The sequence below is a fragment of the Salmo salar genome, chromosome 01 (genome assembly GCF_965601325.2).
Source record: "Salmo salar chromosome 01, fSalSal1, whole genome shotgun sequence".
Lineage (NCBI taxonomy): Eukaryota > Metazoa > Chordata > Actinopteri > Salmoniformes > Salmonidae > Salmo > Salmo salar.
The window spans coordinates 72,748,970-72,772,560 of NC_138291.1; the positions used below are offsets into that span (position 1 = coordinate 72,748,970).

At 41.0% G+C, this 23,591-nt stretch overlaps 1 protein-coding gene across 1 annotated transcript; it reads right to left on the reverse strand.

Moving 5' to 3' along the window:
- Positions 1 to 46: 46 nt before the first annotated feature.
- On the reverse strand, positions 47 to 8,633 carry LOC106607983 (polyribonucleotide nucleotidyltransferase 1, mitochondrial). The gene is made up of 28 exons (XM_014205528.3): positions 8,400 to 8,633; positions 8,044 to 8,104; positions 7,883 to 7,957; positions 7,586 to 7,691; positions 5,861 to 5,910; positions 5,683 to 5,746; positions 5,549 to 5,596; positions 5,353 to 5,466; positions 5,023 to 5,209; positions 4,878 to 4,929; positions 4,731 to 4,788; positions 4,511 to 4,607; positions 4,292 to 4,394; positions 4,073 to 4,143; positions 3,931 to 3,967; positions 3,760 to 3,826; positions 3,567 to 3,656; positions 3,368 to 3,421; positions 3,154 to 3,263; positions 2,981 to 3,052; positions 2,828 to 2,891; positions 2,661 to 2,744; positions 2,494 to 2,577; positions 2,258 to 2,364; positions 1,012 to 1,067; positions 784 to 862; positions 560 to 607; positions 47 to 463 (listed from the first exon to the last, which is right to left on the reverse strand). Exons 1-28 carry the CDS (start codon positions 8,543 to 8,545, stop codon positions 308 to 310), a joined length of 2,340 nt encoding a protein of 779 aa, XP_014061003.3. The 5' UTR covers positions 8,546 to 8,633; the 3' UTR covers positions 47 to 307.
- Between the last annotated feature and the right edge of the window lie 14,958 nt (positions 8,634 to 23,591).

Below are 23,591 nucleotides of genomic sequence, written 5' to 3' on the forward strand. Positions count from 1 at the left end.
CATCACATGAGAGGTCAGAGGTTTAAGTCAAGTCAGCGTAAAACAATTACATGGTTCATTTACATATTTATTACACATTGTATAAAATAGATAAACAGAAACTGGAAGCATATAAACTCAAAATAGTATGGCCACCCATCTGATCCCATTGATGAAATCAGCAGAGAATGAGAGTACAGTAAGTGGTGCTTGGAGGATGTTTGTGAGTATCGAGAAACGATAGTTCATTGAAATCAGGGTGAATGGAGTGTGTCCTAAAGATACATGGTCATAGACAGTTGGTCACAGTCTAGGAGGACAATGGGAGTCAAGAGGAGGTGCTGGTCGCTTGGACATTCCCTGTGCCCATGGAGATGCTCTGTTTCTCACTCAGTGTCTTAACAACTGTTGCTGCTGGAGATTGTAACACCTTCCTCGAAAGCCTCATTCTACCATCTGTTGGGTCTCGCCCAAAGTATTTAACCTGTTGGCAAAGTTCCATCAGAGAAATAATGTTAATTAAGAAATCAAGCAGATTAACAACTAAAGGTCAGAAGAATGATCGTACTGCAACACATACCTGAATCTGCTGTCCAACCTCTAATCCAAGAGCACTTGGGTGTTTTATCTGTACAAATTCAGAGTTTACAATTATTTCTCTCTGTCAAAAATGTTGTGAAACATAAATGACAAACAGAAAACAAGCCAACACATGCAGCCCTTTCCAAAATGGTAACATCTGTAAAACAATCTGTGTCGAGGGTCCTGTGACCCCTGCATGGTATTCTGGGGCAAGACTCTTACCCGTTTGTGGTCCAGCTGAGAGTTATGGAGCAGAACAGCACTCATGTTGGGATATAGCTTCACCATGACACCAATGTCCCTGTGGCGGAAGGGAGACAGAATTGAAGCAAGTCCTGAAGCTACCCATTTAGCAATCCAATGTTTAATCAGTCCTATGTTTAAAAACCACAGACAGTTGCTGCATCACAGATTAAACAGCATCCTCCAATAACACATAACATTGTGTACCTTATTTCCATGATGGTGGCAGTGTAAACAGCACCAAACTCCAGCAGCTGCTCTTGCTGCAATGCAAAAAAATGTATCCTCAGATTCATATCAGTATTGATGTGGGTAAACATTGCTTTTTTGGATGATATAGAGTCTAGCCCTTGATCATGACTCTCAGTTCCATTACACATAAGAGTCATTGGACGAAGGCGTCTTCTGGAGAGTTTTGTTAACATCCCAGACACTCGCTCTGCACATTAACATTCATCGCTTGCGGTACGGTTTTGGAAGCATAAGGACCCCATCTTTCATAGGAGCGAGAAATAATTTTCAAAACACAGAAGGTTAAATTGATACACATCTTGATACGGTTAGGGTTGGTGTTCCCACATCTCCATGTTATAGAGCTTGTTTATGGAAAGACGGAAGACAAGAACACCTGTGTGTAAGCGTAACTCAGGAAGTGTAGCGGAAGTGTAGTTTAGTCGGATGGAGGCTCCCCTAGCTGTATGGATCTATACAAAACATCTACAGTAAGTGTTTTTTATTTTAAGGATTCTTCCTCGCTATGAAAGATAAGAGCCATATGTTTGGAATGCCATATCGCAAGCGATTATTATAAAGGTTTCTAAACGTTAAAACACAGCATCGGGATTGTAGTTCACATGAGGCAGTCGTGGGTGAAGCTAATGGCTGATACCTGTAGGGAGAAGGCAGAATGTCGCCTCGAGTTTGAGAGCCAATATAGAGCCCTTTTCTGTTTCCCATCAAACGTCACGTTGGAGTAATGCGCGCATCCCAACATCAAAAAGCTCTGTAGCAGGATAGCCAACGCTGATGTCGGGACCTTGACAAACTTAACAGTAAGTGAGTGATGACCATGAAAACATGCAAGACTGATGGCTATAGCTATGTTCAACAAATACAGTATATTATTCTTCTGGCCTTATCTAGCTCTATTTGTGATATTTCACCTTGCCTCGCTGGCTTGCTAGGTTATCAATCCTCTGATGACATCTGCAATGTTGTAGACGATAACCAACTGATCACGTGTTTGTTAACTTGCACAAGCTGCATTTGAAGTTGCACGTGATCGTATCCACTGCTAGGTAAACAAAGAGGGTTTTAAAGACGAACAGCGCGCAAAACTTTATGACGCGGCCGGGAAATAGGTCTATAGTACAATAATTGTAGTGAATCAAAATGCATTAAGGAATGGTAAGAAATTAGGCAATACAGTGGAATCAGACTAGGTTGGACTCACATCATCCTTGCAAATTTCTGTGATGAATTCCTGGGCTTCATTCATGGCACCTGGAGTAGGTGCAAACACAGAGAAGGTCTCCTCGTCCACCTGGCTTATCGTCACACCTATCCAATGACACAAAACAACCTGCCATTTTCCCATACACTATGCACCTATGAAGAAAGCTCATATGTTAGGGTTGACACAAATGGAGTTAGAATGTTTTTTTTTATTTTAGAAAATTCAAATGTTACCTGTTTGAGCTTGTAGTCTGCGGAGGTTATATCCCCCTGGCCCGACAAAGCGTGCTCGTCTGGAGACAGGGACTCTGACATTCTCTGCGACAGACAAGAAACATTCCTTCAAAGAGAAATACATAAATTATGGGAATCAAATAAGGGCTAGATACCAAGAGTCTTACCGACAACTGGGCCATTCTCCTTTCTTTTATCCCTTGGCTTGGCAATGGTCTTGTTCATGATGCCCAAAATCTCCCTCTTGGCAACTAAAGATATGAGAATGAAATGAGGATTGGTGACTACGATATTTTATATTGACATAAACAATATACTATGTCTTTCATTTCACCTGTGGCTTGCTGAATAGCCTCCATTACAAGTTTCAGAGGTAAGCCTGGAATCTTCACATCAGCCTAGAAGATGGAGGCATACATTATAGCAAAAATAAATACAGTCAAAATACGACAGAATAGCGAATCCACTGGACGTTCAGCTACAGTACCTGTAAGGCATTGATGCCCTTGTTTGTTCCTGACAGTTTGAAGTCCATGTCTCCTAGGTAATCCTCTATTCCCTGTTGTGACAGAAAACACAAATAAAACAGTTCTACAGGGGATCCCATTATTACAATACGAATGTAGGATTGGTGAGAAAAATACTAGTAATATTGGGTACCAGAATATCAGTCAATATTCGGTAGTCCTGGATTTCTGATGGCTTCTCTGGGTTTGCCTTGGATATGAGTCCAATAGCAACACCTGCCACAGCTGATGAAATAGGAACACCTGAAACACAAAAGTGCTACGTTTCACTGCAAACAGAAGGATCATCAACAACATTTTCAAATTACGTTTTGTATTTTCCACTGCAAAAACATGAAGTACTGTACCAGCATCCATCAAAGCCAGACTGCCTCCACATGCTGATGCCATAGACGAGGACCCTGAGAGAATGAGTGTGTGTGAGAGAAAGAAAGAGCGGGGGCTAATCATACTGTCAATGAAATTACTAAGATTTTGCAACTAAGCTTATAATAAGTAATAGTCTAAAAATGTAGAAGCAAAATGAAAGTCATCCATAGATCTCACCATTAGACTCCAGAACCTCAGAGGTAACTCTAATAGTGAAGGGGAAGTCTTTAGGAATGACAGGTCTCAAAGACTTCTCAGCCAGTGCCCCTGTTACCATAAAAGCAGAATATGATCTAAATAGTTGCGTCAATTTAATAACCATGCCACCCACACTACCCATGCGTCATCTAATCTATACCAGCATACTAACCATGACCAAGCTCTCTTCTGTTCATTCCACTCATCTTTCCAATCTCATTGGTTGCATAAGGTGGAAACTGAAAAATAAATATAATTTCAGCCCATTCAGATGTTTTTTGTGCAATACCAAACTAATAAGCAAATCCTCAAATCCTGCGTATTTGCAAAATGTGATACTCACCTCATAGTGAAGCATGAAATTCTTGTCTTTGACTCCACTGTTAAAAGAGAGCAACTAGTTTCATCTAACCTACATAAATTGCATTAACACTTGCTTGAAATTTGCTTTCAAGAGGACCGTAATTAATAATGTATAAGTTTACCTTAACGCCGTAGTAATGATGTCTGTTTTAATACTAGACTCCAAGGAGTCAAATGTTACAGAGCACAGAACCTAGAGAGAAAAGGCTTTATTAAGTAGGCTAAAGATAGAATGACAAGCCACCCAAAATAAATCAGACTCCGCCAATACTTTCCAATGTCCCCAAAATGAATAGGATGCATACTCTGAGCCTACTTCTTTATAAACGCCAGATCCCTACCTGTGTCTGTCCCCTCTGGAAAAGTGCAGACCCATGAAGGGGCTTAAAGATGTCCGCCTCACAGGAAATATTTCTCAATGAAGTCAGGTCTCTTCCATCACACCTGTAAAACAAGGAAACTATTTCATTGTTCCAAACCACACAGTATTCATCAATCGCATTTGTTGGTCATGTATTCATGAATATTTGCTAAATACTACGGAGACATGTTCTTTTTACCTCCTGTACTCATTCAAAACCAGATTGCGGAAAACCTCTTTTGATACCATGTTGAAGGACTCCATCACCTCGTAAGGTTCTGCTTGAGGATATTTCTCTACAGAATACAGACATATGTAGGCGGTTAGACAGTAAACAACCACACACAATACCTTGAAAGTTGCAAAAAGCATAACATTTGTAGCATAACATTTATTTGGTATATAGCAATGACATGTACCTTTTATTTGTTCCTCCGTTTCAAGCCTTACTTTATTAATGGCATCATCTCTGGAAATCTGAAAGGACACAGTAAGTTACTGATCTTACTGAATGAAAAAGTACCACCAAAACATAATAGCAAAAACACCCAGACATAAATACTTACTTTGTCATGAGTGAAGTCTGTGAAAACAGCATAGACCTTTTCAGAGGCCAACCTGAAAGCAAAACCGTGTGCTGTCATGTTACCATCAATAAATAAAAACATGACAGATATGAGAAATATTAAAACAGAAATTTTGATGCCTTACTGTCGTGCAAGCTCAATCATTTCCAGTGGAGCAGAAAATATTTTGGGAGGAGTGCGCTTGGACACCTTTGCTTCTCTGGCCATCTGTTGAATTGCCAGTATGATCTGCTGTGTGTGCTTCACACCAACCTTGACTGCATGACAGAAGTCCTGCTGCAACACATTCTCAGCAGAAGCCTCTATCATCACTAAGACACAAACAATACGTGTTTTTTTTTTTACAGAGACTGAATATATGACATAACACACAATATATATCATAGAATGTTACAGTAAGGTAGAAGAGAGTCCTGTAGGAAAAATGGATGTGCGATATAGATGGACTACTAACCCACTTGGCTGAGCGGTGCTCCAGCCACTATCAGGTTGATAGTGCTGGAAGCCATTTCCTTTCGTGTTGGGTTCACCAGAAACTCTCCATTCACCAGGCCAATGCGCACTGCACCTAAACATCCACGAAACACAGACCATTTGGTTAAATCCACATGCTGTGCAAAAAAAAGGACAGGTCTGTAAGAGATACTAACCAATGGGCCCATTCCAGGGAATGTCAGACAGGGATAGAGCAGCAGAGGCTGTAGGGATGAGAAATAGTTTATTTAATCACTGGATGTCAAACAAAGGTCATGTGACTGCTTCTACAAGGAAATCAATCTCTCACCTCCATTAATGGCCAGTACATCTGGATCATTAACACCATCTACTGCCAACAGGTTACACAGGACCTGAAAATATACATAGCAGTATTACAATCAAGAGTATAGCTTGTAATAATAGTGTAAACCTATTGGTAATGAGTTCATAAATAATTACAACATTAGCTACAAATGACGACTCACCTGAGTGTCATAGAAATAACCAGCTGGAAAAAGCGGTCTGATTGCCCTGTCTGAGGTGAGACAACAAAAAAGGATACAGTTAAAAGTCTGCTAATGGTATTTGTACTAATTCTAATACAGGACTAGAGTAACAGTTGGGTTGTTCCACGAAATGAGTGCCTTTGATATTTTAATATAGATCACAAGGATAATTTAATAAATCAGATTATTAATATGAATAAAGACTTGCTAAAGTGCTAAAATTCAACATTTTGATATTTACCGCCCTTCACCCTCTGAATTCCAGGTAGATTTTAACCCACTTAACCCAAAAGTTATCACCATCATTGTAAAGCCATAGTTATTTTGTTGTAATTTCTGAAGATTATTTATTTCATGTGATTAGCAATTCATTTTAAGGGGATTTCTTTTTTTTTTTTTACTTTAATTTTAAGGTCAATCCTGTTACATGAACTGAACTCTAATTTAATATGGTGAACCTATTTATTTTTTAAATATTTCTTTCAAAAGAAACGTCTAACAGTGAAATCATAGTGTAAAAGCAGGTAGTTCTACTCTTTGTGGCAATTTGCTGGTGTTTTGTGGTGGAAAACAGAGTGGGTCAAGCATAACACATCAACCCTGTTACCAATAGACAGACAAGCTAGACATGCTTTTAGAATTTCATTTTGTTTGTGAACCTTGCACTCAATTGCCCCTCCCTGTTGCACACATTTACAATTACATTTTAGTAATTTAGCAGACACTTTTTTCCAGAGCGACTTACAGTTAGTGCATTCATTTTAAGATAGCTAGGTGGGACAACCACACATCACAGGCATAGAAAGTACATTTTTCCTCAATAAAGTAGCTATCAGTAGGGTCAGAGCTAGAGTGCTGGTTTAGGTCGAGGTGAGGAGGATTATTTAAGACACTGTTTGAAGAGGTAGGGTTTCAGATGTTTTCAGAAGATGTCCTAGCTTCAGGGGGAAGCTGGTTCCACTATTGGGGCGCCAGGACAGAGAAGAACTTGGACTGGGCTGAGCGGGAGCTGCCCTCCAGTAGGGGTGGTAGGGCAAAAGGACCTGAGGTAGCAGAACGTTGTGCTTGGGGTGTAGGGTTTGAGCATAGCCTAAGGTAGGGAGGGGCAGTTCCTCTTGCTGTTCCGTAGGTTAGCATCATGGGCTTGTAGTGGATGCGAACTTCGAATGGAAGCCAGTGGAGTGTGCGGAGGAGTAGGGTGACATTTGAGAACTTGGGAAGTTTTAAAACTAGGCTGGTGCCAGCATTCTGGCTAAGTTGCAGGGGTTTGATGGAACAAGCGGGGAGCCCAGCCAACAACGAGTTGCAGTCGGTCAGACAGGAGAGGACAAGTGCATGGTTTAGGACCTGCACCTCTTCCTGTGTGAGGTAGGGTCGTACTCTATGGATGTTGTAGAACATGAACCTGCAGGAGCGAGTCACTGCTTTGACAACAAGTACCCATTTCCCCTGTCATAAGGGGATTTATGGCCCATTTAAGATGAAATCATCAACCCTGTTACTTTATTTGGCACTCACTACAGTCATTTTTTACTTAACCTCTTTAGATGGGAAAACGTTTTTTTTTCTCGTTTTTTTTACCATGTGCTCTTTATGACTGGTAAAAATAGGTGAAATCCCCCCCACAAATTCACCAAGTTAGACATTTCAAAAGTCACCGCATTGGTGGAACTTATAGGATAGAAGTTAGAATAATCTTCTCACCTATTAGCCTACTAGTCAGAATCTCATTTTCAGTAGTGCCCAACTCCCGCCGCAGGTGGTTAGTTGGGATTCTACCAGCAGCAGCTGCTTTTTGCCTGTAGTCCACCTGTCAATCAAAAACACACAGCTCTAGCCATGGGACCTGAATGACTCCAATAGCCCAATACACCAAAGAGATCATTACACATAATGAACCATACTGCATGCAAGACTAAAAGCAGTTTTTCAATATGTTTGAAGGGCATTAAAATAAATGAATATGACCCCACTTTAAAAAAAACAGGAGCATTAACTTACCACTAGAGGCATAAATTGGGAGGGGGACGGTTTTGTTTTGCTGACAGCTGTCACCATCACTGTTGTATCCCCAAGCTGGATAAAGAGGTGGAACGCATCTGAGTAACTGGTTTGAACATCTTGTGCATATTCAAGTTACAAACTGAAATATAGCTAGCTACCTGCACAACAGCCGACCCATCTGCAAATCTGGCAAGTTTCCCTGTTGAGATCTCAAGTTTTCTTTAAAAGCAAGGAAATCAGAAAACATCTGAGGTTAGAGTGAATTGATGTGAGTCAATCACTCATTCATCATCGCAGTAAGGCACATTTAGGAAGACTCAAGACCGAATATTCCTTCTTATAAATATATCTGACTCAGACCATGACAATATGAAATCAACAAATACACCCCTGCATTGAATAATGAACTTGAAACCTTAACCCACAGGCTTAACTGGTTGTTACTGTGTAACGTTATGTTATTAGCAAGCTATGACGCTAGCCAACTAGCTAGCCAAGTCAGACGTCAACTTACTTCTCACCGAAGTCCACTCCCACTTTTCGTATCGTTCCATGACTGTTCCAGACGCTTTGGTGGCACAACCGCACATTTAGTCGGGCCAGCGGGGGCCCAAGTCTCAGTAAATGTCTCATATTCAAGTAAAAGCTAACATTACACATTTTTGTAAATTGCACAGGTATCCTTTACACAATTTTGATGCGCATGTGGGCTGCCATGACAGTTCATCACATGCACGGAAGTACGTCAGAAATACATTTGTCCTGTGATAGGACCAAAGAGAAATCGAGAAAACAAGGCGTTTCAACATACCAGACCACTTCAGAAGTTCCCTCCTCATTTATAGTCCAAATTATATACAGTATATACACTACCGTTGAAAAGTTTGGGGTCACTTAGAAATGTCCTTGTTTTTGAAAGAAGATTACTTTTTTTGTCCATTAAAATAACATCTAATTGATGAGAAATACAGGGTAGACATTGTTAATGTTGTAAATTACTATTGTAGCTGGAAACGGCAGATTTTTTATGGACTATCTACATAGGCGTACAAAGGCCCATTATCAGCAACCATCATTCCTGTGTTCTAATGGCAGGTTGTGTTAACTAATCCAAGTTTATCATTTTAAAAGGCTAAATGATCATTAGAAAACCCTTTTGCAATTATGTTAGCACAGCTGAAAACTGTTGTTCTACTTAAAGAATCAATACAACTGGCGTTCTTTAGACTTGTTGAGTATCTAGAGCATCAGCATTTGTGGGTTCAATTACAGGCCCAAAATGACCAGAAACAAAGAACTTTCTTCTGAAACTCATCGGTCTATTCTTGCTCTGAGAAATGAAGGCTATTCCATGCTCGAAATTGTCAAGAAACTAAAGATCTGGTACAACACTGTGTACTACTCCCTTCACAGAATTGCGTAAACTGGCTCTAACCAGAATAGAAAGAGGAGTGGGTGGCCCCGGTGCACAACTGAGCAAGAGGACAAGTACATTAGAGTTTCTAGTTTGAGAAACAGACGCCTCACAAGTCCTCAACTGGCAGCTTCATTAAACAGTACCCGCAAACACCAGTCTCAACGTCAACAGTGAAGAGGCGACTCCGGGATACTGGCCTTCTAGATAGAGTTCCTATGTCCAGTGTCTGTGTTCTTTTGCCCATCTTAATCTTTTATTTTTATTGGCCAGTCTGAGATATGGCTTTTTCTTTGCAACTCTGCCTAGAAGGCCAGCATCCAGGAGTGATCCCTGATAATATCTACACTATGTAGATATTCCATAAAAATCTGTCGTTTCCAGCTACAATAGTCATTTACAACATTAACAATGTTTACACTGTATTTCTGATGAATTTGATGTTATTTTAATGGACAGAAAATGAGCTTTTCTTTCAAAAACAAAGACATTTCTAAGTGACCCCAAACTTTTGAACGGTAGTGTATGTCAAGCTGCAAAATTATTAAATGCTAATTGTGTTTTTTCTCAAGAAACTAGGAGAAAGGGGTGATGTTTGAATTTAGTTGTGTTTACTTATATAATGTGATTTTTGTTTGTACCCCACACAATCACGATAACCATGAAGTAAATGGAGCTAGTACCTATTTCATGGGGATTTTTGAGTGGTACATCTACCTTATATAAATCGTCTCTGGTACAGTGCTATTTAAAAATGTGAACACAAGAGGGCGCTTTCTCCTCACAATAAACATGATGCCCACATGGTCCATGCCCCAACTATCTCTCCTTCCACCCAAAGTTTGCGCTGCAATCCCCTTTGCCGATTTGAAAGAAAATGACTGGTATAAGAAATATTGTGGAAACTCCCACCAGCCCATGCCTCCGCCAATTCAATGCTTTTAGATTTGTTGGAAGTAGTGAATGAGCGCACACTTCAAATCAAATCAAATTGTATTTGTCACATGTGCCGAATACATCAGGTGTTGACCTTACAGTGAAATGCTTACTTACAAGCCCTTAACCAACAATGCTTTAATAAGAATTAAGTAAAAAATTGAAAATAAAAGTAAAAAATTATGAAACAGCAACAGTAAAATAACAATAGCGAGGCTATATACAGGGGGTACCGGTACAGAGTCAATGTGGGGGGGCACCAGTTATTTGAGGTAATTGAGGTAATATGTACATGTAAGTAGAGTTAAAGTGTCTATGCATAGATAATAAACAGAGAGTAGCAGCTGTTAAGAATTGTTTTGGACCTAGACTTGGCGCTCCGATACAAATTGCCTTGCGGTAGCAGAGAGAACAGTCCATGACTAAGGTGGCTGGAGACTTTGACCATTTTAGGGCCTTCCTCTGACACCGCCTGGTATAAAGGTCCTGGATGGCAGGAAGCTGGCCCCAGTGATGTACTGGGCCGTACGCACTACCCTCTGTAGTGCCTTGCGGTCGGAGGCCGAGCAGTTGCCATACCAGGCAGTGAGGCAACCAGTCAGGATGCTCTCGATGGTGTAGCTGTAGAACATTTTGAGGATCTCAGGACCCATGCCAAATCTTTTCAGTCTTCTGAGGGGAAATAGACTTTGCCGTGCCCTCTTCACAACTGTCTTAGTGTCTTTGGACCATGATAGTTTGTTGGTGATGTGGACACCAAGGAACTTGAAGCTCTCAACCTGCTCCACTACAACCCTGTCGATGAGAATAGGGGTGTGCTCAGTCCTCCTTTTCCTGTAGTCCACAATCATCTCCTTTGTCTTGATTTCTTTGAAGGAGAGGTTGTTGTCCTGGTACCACATGGCCAGGTCTCTGACCTCCTCCCTATAGGTTGTCTCATCGTTGTTGGTGATCAGGCCTACCACTGTTGTGTCATCGGAAAACTTGATGATGGTGTTAGAGTCGTGCCTGGTCATGCAGTCATGAGTGAACAGGGCGTAAAGGAGGGGACTGAGCACACACCCGTGAGGGGTCCCCGTGTTGAGGATCAGCATGGCGGATGTGTTGTTACCTACCCTTACCACCTGGGGTCGGCCCATCAGGAAGTACAGGATCCAGTTGCAGAGGGAGGTGTTTAGTCCCAGGGTCCTTAGCTTAGCTTTAAGGGCACTATGGTGGTGAACGCTGAGCTGTAGTCAATGAATAGCATTCTCATATAGGTGTTCCTTTTGTCCAGGTGGGAAAGGGCAGTGTTGAGTGCAATAGAGATTGCATCATCTGTGGATCTGTTGGGGCGGTACACAAACTGTTGGGGCAGTACGCACTTCAGGAGAAATTAGATATTATTGGGAAGCACACAGGTATAATGCAGTATGACGAGGTTGTTCTTGAATTGGTTGTTCTTGCTATGCAATCATACATGTCTTTGTTTATATTAAACTGTTGATCAATGATAAAACATATTGCAAGACCTTTATACTGCAAATGTTGTTTATGCATTGCTTAAAGTACTTAGGGTAAGCAAATTGTCTTGTCCCAGTAGTGATAGAGTGTAGAATTGTCGAGACATGTTTTGGGGATTTAGAGATATCTATCTATTATTTGAATGCTAGAAAGTGAAATGTATTTAATATCTTGTATAGATCAATAAAAACAAAGAAGGATATTAAAATGTCAAATGTTTTCCTAGTATAATGTCTGTCCCTCAGTTTTATGTCATTGGTGTTACCGCCTTGAAAATCACTCATGACAAAGATAAACAAGGAATTTGAGCATTCCCCCCAGTGGCAAACTGTTACCAGCGGAGTGGTCTATAATAAAGACGATTATTAGCTAATCACACCCTTTTAGTGTGTCATGAATTTGAGGATTCCATTGATAATTTGGTGTGTCTAATTTCTTATGTATTTTATTTAACTAGGCATGCAAGTCAGTTAAGAACAAATTCTTATTTACAATGACGGCCTTCCCCAGCCAAACCCTAACAACGCTGGGCCAATTGTGCACCACCCTATGGGACTCCCAATCACGGCCGGTTGTGATACAGCCTGGAATCAAATCAGGGTCTGTAGTGACACCTCTAGCACTGAGATGCAGTGCCTTAGACTGCTGCGCCACTCGGGAGACACTCAGGAAATCCAAAGTGTCACTTGGTGTTACTCAATTTAAATGAAGGGAAATGACATTGTGAGCAGAGTTAATAATCATATCACTATATTTAATTATTTATGATAATGGCCTTAGAGTTGAGCATCTGTGGCCTCCATTTAAGAAAATCTTCAAAAATCTAAAATTTCTCATTGATGTTACCATCGGTGGTGTTACTATACCTACTGGTGTCACAATGTTATCCTTATGGTAAAAAATAGTTTAAATCATTAGGCTGCCATATTAGTTGATTTAGAATGGGAAGATGTACCCAAATACATTTAAATGAATACAATTTTCTTTTCTCCAAAATGCCATGCCCAAATGCCACCGCAATTCAAGACCGACCCATGAACCGGACGTTTTTGGTTGTACAATGTCAGGCTTGCCAGCCATGCTGTTACTGTACTGTACCAGCCTAAAGAACAATGTGAGGATATGTTGAAAGACTTTTTAGATAGGAATATGCTGTTTTTGGTCAACACAGCATTATCAGCTTCCTCATCATGAAATATTGGTTGTCCCTTACACTGTATATTGGGAGTCGAATTTACCTGCTTTAGTCAGTTATTGGTACTACCCAGGCATTTAGGCTACACCCTATTTGTTCTATGGTTCTGTAGAGTGACCCTTCGGTTTTCTTACACTTTGAAAACCTATTTTAATTCACTGGATTTAAAATGATATCAGACAACCACTGTTTTGCAATATTCAACAGATAATGATTATTTATTTACTTTCAGAGTGGTGAACGGTGGTGAGGGTCCCCTACCGAGGACTTAGAATGTGAGCGCTATTAATCCTTGCTCTCACTCATCCCCACTCTCAACCACTCTGACTGCGCCTATGGACTCTTCCTGTGCGGGTGCATTCTCAGCCTCTTTAATGTCAACCAGGACCGATGAGTCCATTGAATGGAGAAACTGCTCTCCCCTCTTTTACTGTGCATTTTTGTGTCAGTGGATTTCACTTCTTCAATGGATGAACCAATCACCATATCCTCTATAATAATGACCACAGTGTCGTTATTGGTGTTGGTGATGGGTGTTGGACCCGCCAGCAACCTAATCGTAGGCACGGCAAGAGCATGCACAATTAACCTAACATCTATAAAGAGGAAAAGCACACTGGATATGTATGTTCTGTTGCAAATAGGCCTAACTGGCGCGCTAGTCACAGCATCATGTTTGAAGTGATGCATGCTTCATACCAAATCATGTTTGTAACTTTGAATTGAATAATCTTTGTCTGTAAACACTACAGTTCACCATCCTTACACTCAGATAATAACAATTTGCACCTAAAGCTCTCTCTTCTCAGAAAGATTCACTTCTTTGGGGGGCTAATTCAGTAGGCCATTACTGCTTGCTACTGGACATTTTGGTGTGGTGTTTTTTTTGGTTCAAATTTCACAATTACACGCCATGCCTCATGTGTCAAAGAGATCCCCTTGCTGTACCCCAGGAAGGCATCTTGGTGTAATGAAAGGAGATTAGTGTGAGCAGCCATGCTGAGGAAGGGGTGGGAGGCTGTGGTTGTTATGACAACAGATTAGTGTCAGCAGTTTTTTTGCCAGAGATTCTATTAGGTTTATCCAGTTGCCATAGATATGGACAGATTGAGAGCTCCTGTCCTGACGATATCCAGAGGCAAGGACCATCAGTGTCTTATGGACCATTCACTTAATGTTGCCATCAGATTGCACTTAGATTATTATTGTTTCATGGTTTCTTACAAAAGACGGTCTTGGAAATGGAATTCTAACCATGTGTGTGCTGTGATATTTTTTTTATTGTTCTCTCCTAATCAGGGACTGGTTTACACCTGGTACACTAAGTGGGTGCAATTAATTATCAGGTAGAACAGAAAACCAGCAGGCTCTGGACCTCGTAGGGTAAGAGTTGAGTACCCCTGGTCTATATGGACTGGAAGGTGTCTGACCTCGTATCTGAAATCAAATTGTAGTTGTGCTGTGAAAGGCACGCTGAAAGATTGAGAAAGCATTCGTGTAGTGTAGAACAGTGGTTCCCAACTCCGGTCCTATAGTACTCCCAACAGTACTCAATTTGTATTGTAGTCCCAGACAAGCACACCTGATTCAACTTGTTAACTAATCATCAGGCCCTCAATGAGTTGAATCAGGAATGTTTGTCTGGAGCTACAACAATAATGTGTGCTGTTGGGGTATGGAGTTGGGAACCACTGGTGTAGAATGCGCTGCTGTAGCCTAGGCTACTCCCCCAAAGATCCTTGGGGGCAGGTCACTCCAGGACTCCGGTGGTTAAAGAGAGTGAACCCATTGCTAGTGTCTATATACTATGGTGGCACTAGGCACTGACGACAGGCTGTATAAGTACCACAGTAATACATTTTTGGCATATCCAATTACATTTTCAACAGTGGAGTGACAATTTGGGTTAAGGGTGTCTGGCAGGCAATCATCACTGCGTCTTAGATAGGGATTACACATAAGACCATTCTGTAAAAATACAGTGCAAATATGTTTACAACAGAAAGTCTGCGGCACACATATCTAGAGTATGAGTGATAGAACATAATACGACGCACAGGAGGTTGGTGGCACCTTGGGAAGGACGGGTTCATGGTAATGGCTGGAGCGGAATCTGTGGAATTGTATCAAATACATCAAACACATGGTTGGATGCCATTCCATTCGCGCCGTTCCACCCATTATTATGAGCCGTCCTCCCCTCAGCAGCCTCCACTGATATTACATATAAAGTAAATTTATTTTACATTGGTAATAGTCTGCCTACAATAGCTTGAGGTGCAAAAGGTACAATATCAATTTTGCTGAGTGATAATGGAATTAGATTTCATTTTCTACATCATTTCATCCCCAGTTTACCAGACAACATGTGGTGGCCATTATCCTTGCTGCTGCATTAGCTAATTTATCACCTGTCAAAAGTGGACATTAGCTCATGAGCACAGTCAGTCATTTTGATTACTAAGACTTAAAGTGGAGAAGCCTGATCGTCCATGTCAGGTGTGTAGTAATTGCATATGTTGCCTAGCAGAGCTGTAGGTATCATTAAAAGTTCTAAGGAAATTCTAACATGACATTAATTATGACAATGAGGTGTTGATACTGTAGTCTTGTCAGAAACAAAGCAGCAGGGAATGTATTGGTATTTTTGTTGTAATCAGGCTGACCCAATTATGTATATTAACCCTGGATTGCAGATGCTATGTATTGGCCATGACAGGCTATGAAGCCACCGGTCGCCAATATTGGCACTCTCCAGTAGGAGCAATTTTCTATAGGAATGAATGGAATTATACAGTATTTCAATTTAATATTTCATGGACAAAATTACATTTTTGAGTATATTTTTTTTTATTGAAAATGTTTGTTTAGCTCACATAATAATTTAGGAGAATGCATTAAGGTGTCTAATATAATAAATATGGCAAAAGAACAAATGTAGACATTAATACATGCATTTCCATAGCTTCCAAAATATTTTTTACAATGGTGGAGGAGTGCCAAGATGGAGGCACGGTGGCTTCAAAACAATGCCGCTATCAGTCATCTAATGTATTTATAAAACGTTGGGCTGACCTTTGCCATATATCAACAGAAGGGGGATTTGATCTGTTTGGTTTGATTTCCCATATCAGCCCTACAGGATGAAGAGAAGTGAGTTAGGGAGCTGCTGCTCCAAATAGGTCAGTCATCCCAAAAGCATACGTCAATCATTTGACAAGACCAGCAAAGTGTAAGGTTTATAGTGATGTATTTTAGTACACATTCACACCTTGGATAAAGATTCCAAAATGTATAGATAAGCAGAGTTGGGTAGATTACTTTCTAAATGTAATCAGTTACAGATACTAGTTACAGTGCATTCGGAAAGTATTCATACCCCTTGACTTTTTCCATATTTTGCAAGGTTACAGCCTTATTCTAAAATTGATAAAATTGTTTTCTTCCCCTCATCAATCTACACACAATGAGAAACAGGTTTAGACATTTTTGCTAATTTATTAAAAATTAAACTGAAATATCACATTTACTTAACTATTCAGACCCTTTACTCAGTACTTTGTTGAAGCACCTTTGGCAGCGATTACAGCCTCAAGTCTTTTTGGGTATGACGCTACAAGCTTGGCACACCTGTATTTGGGGAGTTTGTCCCATTCTTCTCTGCAGATCCTCTCAAGCTCTGTCAGGTTGGATGGGGAGCGTTGCTGCACAGCTAATTTCAGGTCTCTCCAGAGATGTTCGTTTGAGTTCAAGTCCGGTCTCTGGCTGGGCCACTCAAGGACATTCAGAGACTTGTCCCGAAGCCTCTCCTGCGTTGTCTTGGCTGTGTGCTTAGTGTGGTTGTCCTATTGGAAGGTGGACCACCCCAGTCTGAGGTCCTGAGCTCTCTGGAACAGGTTGTCATCAAGGATCTCTCTGTACTTTGCCTCGATCCTGACTAGTCTACCAGTCCCTGCCGCTGAAAACCATCCCCACAGCATGATGCTGCCACCACCATGCTTGACCGTAGGGATGGTGTCAGGTTTCCTCCAGACGTGATGCTTGGCATTCAGGCCAAAGAGTTCCATCTTAGTTTCATCAAACCAGATAATCTTGTTTCGCATGGTCTGAGAATCATTTTGGCAAACTCCAAGCGAGCTGTCATGTGCCTTTTACTGACGAAAGGCTTCCGTCTGGCCACTCTACCATAAAGGCCTGATGGATGGAGTACTGCAGAGATGGTTGTCCTTCTGGAAAGTTCTCCTATCTCCACAGAGGAACTCTAGAGCTCTGTCAGAGTGACCATCGGGTTCTTGGTTACCTCCCTGACCAAGGCCCTTCTCCCCTGATTGCTCAGTTTGGAACCCCCTTCTTCCATTTAAGAATGATGGAGGCCACTGTGTTCTTGGGGACCTTCAATGCTGCAGACATGTTTTGGTACCCTTCCCCAGATCTGTGCCTCGACAAAATCCTGTCTCGGAGCTCTACGGACAATTCCTTCAACCTCATGGCTTGGTTTTTGCTCTGACATGCATTGTCAATTGTGGGACCTTATATAGACAGGTGTGTGCCTTTCCAAATCATGTCCAATCAATTGAATTTACCACAGGTTATCTCCAATCAAGTTGTAGAAACATCTCAAGGATGATCAATGGAAGCAGGATGCACCTGAGCTGAATTTAAAGTCTAATAGCAAAGGGTCTGAATACTTAGGTAAATAAGGTATCTTTTAGTTATTAATAAATTAGCAAACATTTCTAAAAACCTGTTTTTGCTTTGTCATTATGGGGTATTGTGTGTAGATTGCTGAGGATTTTTTATTTATTTAATCCATTTTAGAATAAGGCTGTAACGTAACAAAATGTGTAAAAAGTCAATGGGTCTGAATACTTCCGAAGGTACTGTACCTGTCCAAAACTGTAATCATTAACGCAACTTTTGGATTACCAAAACTCAGTAATGTAATCTGACTACTTTCAGGTTAGTGTGTCATCATATTGGTCTCTGATTTGTGGTCAGTGTCATCATATTGGTCTCTGATTTGTGGTCAGACTCACTTAAGGTGGAACAAACTTAAACTTGCGCCTTTTGTCAATGGTAAATTGAATGCCATTGAGAACACAAAGGTGTCATAACGTATTTTCCTTTACAATTATCCTTTCTGAATTTAAAAGTAATCCAAGAAGTAATTGAGTTTTCCAAAAGTATTTTTGCTGGTAACGTAACTGATTTTAGTTTTTTGTAATCAGATTACATTCAAATGATTACATGTAATAAGTAACAGGAACCAAGCACGAGCGAGGAAAGGGTCATGAGCTCATGAGAGTTAGATTGTGACGGCTCTCGTTGGTGGTAGGAAGAGTAGACCAAAGTGCAGCGTGGAAAGTGTTCATGATTCTTTTATTCACAAAACACTAAAACAAAATACCAAAAGGCGAAAACGAAAGTGCACAGTTCTGTCAGGCACAGACACGAAACAGAAAACAAGATCCCACAAAAACCCAAAAGGAAAATGACAACTTATATATGATCCCCAATCAGAGACAACGATCGACAGCTGCCTCTGATTGGGAACAACACTCGGCCAAACACAAAGAAATAGAAAACATAGACTTTCCCACCCGAGTCACACCCTGACCTAACCAAACATAGAGAATAATAAGTATCTCTAAGGTCAGGGCGTGACATACAGTGAGGGGAAAAAAGTATTTGATCCCCTGCTGATTTTGTACGTTTGTCCACTGACAAAGAAATGATCAGTCTATAATTTTAATGGTAGGTTTATTTGAACAGTGAGAGACAGAATAACAACAAAAAAATCCAGAAAAACGCATGTCAAAAATGTTATAAATTGATTTGCATTTTAATGAGGGTAATAAGTATTTGACCCCTCTGCAAGACATGACTTAGTACTTGGTGGCAAATCCCTTGTTGGCAATCACAGAGGTCAGACGTTTCTTGTAGTTGGCCACCAGGTTTGCACACATCTCAGGAGGGATTTTGTCCCACTCCTCTTTGCAGATCTTCTCCAAGTCATTAAGGTTTCGAGGCTAACGTATGGCAACTCGAACCTTCAGCTCCCTCCACAGATTTTCTATGGGATTAAGGTCTGGAGACTGGCTAGGCCACTCCAGGACCTTAATGTGCTTCTGAATGGTAAATTAGGGTTACAGAGCTACCAAGCTTGCTAGGATAGAACAGGCCCGGCTGCAACTTCAATTTGCAGTGAAGTGAGAGGTGTGAAAGCCCTTGGCAACATAAAATCACAACTTCCCCCACCCAAATGCAGAGGCCTCGGTGCCCCGTGGCTTCTTTACACCCCTTTGCAGAGACTATCATAGTACAGTTCCCCTCAAATTAAAAATGACTCCAGAGACACTATCTGCGGACTGCTACAAGACTGGGAACATAAGCAGCTTCATTTTCCACACATACAATCCCCTGGCATGGCACACTGCTATAAGAGCACACTACCCCTCTGTCAAGAGAGAGGGTATTTGCCCAGGGTGGGTGGAAAATCAGACGAGGACCCTGAGACTGAGACAGCCTATGTCAATTTGTACAAGGTTGGAACAGCGGTGGTGTAGGGAAGCTTCAAAGACTTCCAACAGGACTTCTACAGAATCAAAGACATGGCACAGCAGGAGAAGCTCTCTCTTGGTGACGACTCCCAAACTCCAAGGAAGTCGTTCCACTTTTTGAAGAACCCTGAAAGACATTGCCCACAACCCCAGCACCTCACACAGCAGAAATGGAGCAACGGACAACCCACCTAGAGCAGCGAGAAAACAAAAATAGAACTATTTGACACACTGGAAAGAATCAACCCAAAAAACTGAGCATATTGGAATGCTATCTGGCCCTAAACAGAGAGTACACAGTGGTGGGATTCCTGACCGCTGTGACGAGAGAGAGAGAGAGAAGAGAGAGAGAGAGAGAGAGAGAGAGAGAGAGAGAGAGAGAGAGAGAGAGAGAGAGAGAGAGAGACTGGCGTTTTGGTATTGCGGCATTGCTTGGTCAGTGGAATCTTTGCTTTAGGTTAAATTAACATGATTTTGAATGTGATTTTTCTTCCATGCACCTCTGTTGCAGCTCTGTTTGAGTACACTGGGTTTGGAGAGTTTGAGTTTCCTTAGCCAAAGGGGCGGTCTGCGTTTTTAAGAAGCCAGCCAAGTTGAAAGAATTTGTAGAGTTGTTTTCCCTGTTGTGTTCAAGCTGCGTAAGGAATGCTGCTGTTACTCTATGACCCAATAATGAATTAGTATGCTCTGTTACGCACCACATAAACATGATTAATAATTTATGAATAAAAGACATATGACCAATCACATTTTCAAAACCAAGGGTTATGCTAAACACACACTGTTCTCCCCATTGAAAAGACAAAAATGGAGCTCCACTAAAAAAATGTCCATATTAAATATAATTGTATTCAGATTGTGCTAGGTGTGCATTACATGAGTCATGATGAATTGATGAGTATTAATTACCTATAAGTGTTTCAGAATCTATGTGCTCAGCCTGGCCTGTGGGTTGGCCTGCTGTGTATTTGAATCTGAATCCCCTCCTACAAAAATGGTAGTCCAAAGTCCCGCCCAAACCAGAGAACACATGGAATGTCTACCTAACATCCTCTTTTTGAACATAAACAAAAGCCTACATCCATGGGAGATAGTGTTTCCAGAAAGTCCCAGAAAGTCACATCAAATGAACTCAGAAGCTCTCCTTCCTTATCTCAGCAGAGTAGAGAATGACCTGTGCTGGAAATGTTTCATGTTTGTGCTTTTCTAATACGAAATGTCTGTGTTCTATTCATGTGCTTTTCTAATAACCGTTTTCTGTGTTCATGCAAGTGCCTGACTGAACGAATCCTCATTATCAGTAGCTGCAATTTGGCAGTACGCCCAGACCTTTGTTTTGAGAATGAAAGATATCTCAGTTTCAAGGTCTCAGCTTAGAGAGAAGAAGCCTCGTGAGGTATTGGTCTGTCAAATGTCATGAACCAGTATTGGTCGGTCACATGAATGAAACAAAATGGTAATGATGAATGAATGATGCTAAATCATGCAAATATAACTTGTCTGTGTACAGCCGTATATAAGACAACTGCTGAGCTCCTAACAGATGTTCACGATGGTGCATTGAGTTGGAACCTCTCCAGTGCACTGGCAATAAACAATGATTAATTTAAGATTGACTTCTAGTGTCCCTGTGTAAAATGATTTTCACACATACCCCTAGTAATTATTTCAGGGAAAGTGATGTGCTTCCATACATAGATTTTAGCTAAGACCTCAGACGTAACCATTAACAAGTAAGTCATTGTTTTTAAATTGCCTTTTTGGTGGCATTGCCCTTTCCCCATTCATTCTGACAGACCAAATAATCAGTTAGGTTGATTGTGAGGCTTATCTCGTGGGATGAATGACTGAGCTGGTCTCAAAATATGCATACATGAGGTTGGTGGCTCTTTAATTGGGGAGAACGGGCTTGTGGTAATAGCTGGAGCGGAATGGTGGGCTGGTATGAAATCCATCAAACACATGGTTTCCATGTGTTTGATCCCATTCCATTTACTCTGTTCCAGCCGTTATTATGAGCCATCAGCCCCTCAGCGGCCTCCACTGAAATATGCTTCCTAACTGCTGACAGCTCATCAAATCAAAGTTTATTGATCACGTACACAGTTTAGCAGAAATTCTTATTTTACTATTCTGAACAAAAATCTAAACGCAACATGCAAAAATGTCAAAGATTTTACTGAGTTACAGGTCATATAAAGAAATCAGTCAATTGAAATAAATTGCATTTTATCGATAGCAATTTGAATGCACAGAGATACCGTGACTAGACCCTGAGGCCCACTGTCGTGCCATTCATCTGCCGCCATCACCTCATGTTTCAGCATGATAATGCCCATGTTGCAAGGATCTATACACAATTCCTGGAAGCTGAAAATGTCCCAGTTCTTCCATGGCCAGCATACTCACCAGACATGTCACCCATTGAGCATGTTTGGGAATGCTCTGGATTGACGAGTACGACAGCGTGTTCCAGTTCTCACCAATATCCAGCAACTTCGCACAGCCATTGAAGAGGAGTGGGACAACATTCCGCAGGCCACAATCAACAGGAGATGTGCCACGCTGCATGAGGCAAATGGTGGTCACATCAGATAATGACTGGTTTTCTGATCCCGCCCCTACCTTTATTTTGAAGGTGCTGTATCTGTGACCAACAGATGCATATTTGTATACCCAGTCAGGTGAAATCCATAGATTAGGGCCTAATGAATTTATTTCAATTGACTGATTTCTTTAAATAAACTTCAATTCAGTAAAATCTTTAAATTGTAGAAGCGGTGCTCCTAGTGGCCGGAGACTTTAATGCTGGCAAACTTTTACCTCAACGTCCATTTTACCTCATTTTTACCAGCATGTCACATGTGCAACCAGAGGGAAAAAAACTCTAGACAAACTTTACTCCGCACACAGAGACACGTACAAAGTTCTCCCTCATCCTCCATTTGACAAATCTGACCATAATTCTATCCTCCTGATTCCTGCTTACAAGCAAAAACTAAAGCACGAAGTACCAGTGACTCACTCAATACGGATGTGGTCAGATGTCTTCACTGACATTTTCAACCTCTCCCTGACCGAGTCTGTAATACCTACATGTTTCAAGCAGACCACCATAGTCCCTGTGTCCAAGAAGCCAAGGTGACTACCGCCCCGATGCACGCACGTCTGTAGCCATGAAGTGCATTGAAAGGCCAACACCAACATCCCGTAAACCCTAGACCCACTCCAATTCGCATACCGCCCCAACAGATCCACAGATGTCGCAATCTCAATTGCACTCCATACAGCCCTTCCAACCAAAAAGAAACACCTACGTGAGAATAGTGTTCATTGACTACAGCTCAGAGTTCAACTCCATAGTGCCCACAAAGCTCATCACTAAGCTAAGGACCCTGGGACTAAACACCTCCCCCCAGCAACTGGATCCAAGCGGTACTGATGCATCAAGTCTGGAACCAACATGACCATAAACAGCTTTTATCTCCAAGCCATAAGACTCCTAAATAGTTAGTCCAGGTAGTTATTGGTTAACTATTTATCTGTATTGGCCCTTTTTGCACTAACTCTTGTGACTCATCCCATATTCTACTGCTTGCTGTTTATTATCTATCCTGTTTATTTTTCAATAATTCAATTTTTTTCTCTCTGCACTGTTGGGATGGGCACGTAAATATGCATTACATGGTTAATCTACACCTGTTGTTTACAAAACACTTTCCCTGTCTGCCACTACTCACCTTCTCTCCAATGGAGCAACTCTCTCCCACCCGGCAATCCAATGCAAATCAATAGTACCCACATTTGCATTTTAGATACTTTATGATGACTTGGACATGATTTGGCAGGAACATGAAAAGAGGTACCTTACATGAAAACATAATCATAGTCAGTGGTGGAAAAAGTACCCAATTGTCATACTTGAGTAAAAATCAAGATACTTTATTTTTTCTCAAGATACCTTAAGAGAAAATGACTCAAGTGAAATCACCCAGTAAAATACTACTTGAGTTATAGTCTAAAGGTATTTGGTTTTAAATATGCTTGTATCAGAAGTAAATGTAATTGCTAAAATATACTTAAGCATTAAAAGTATAA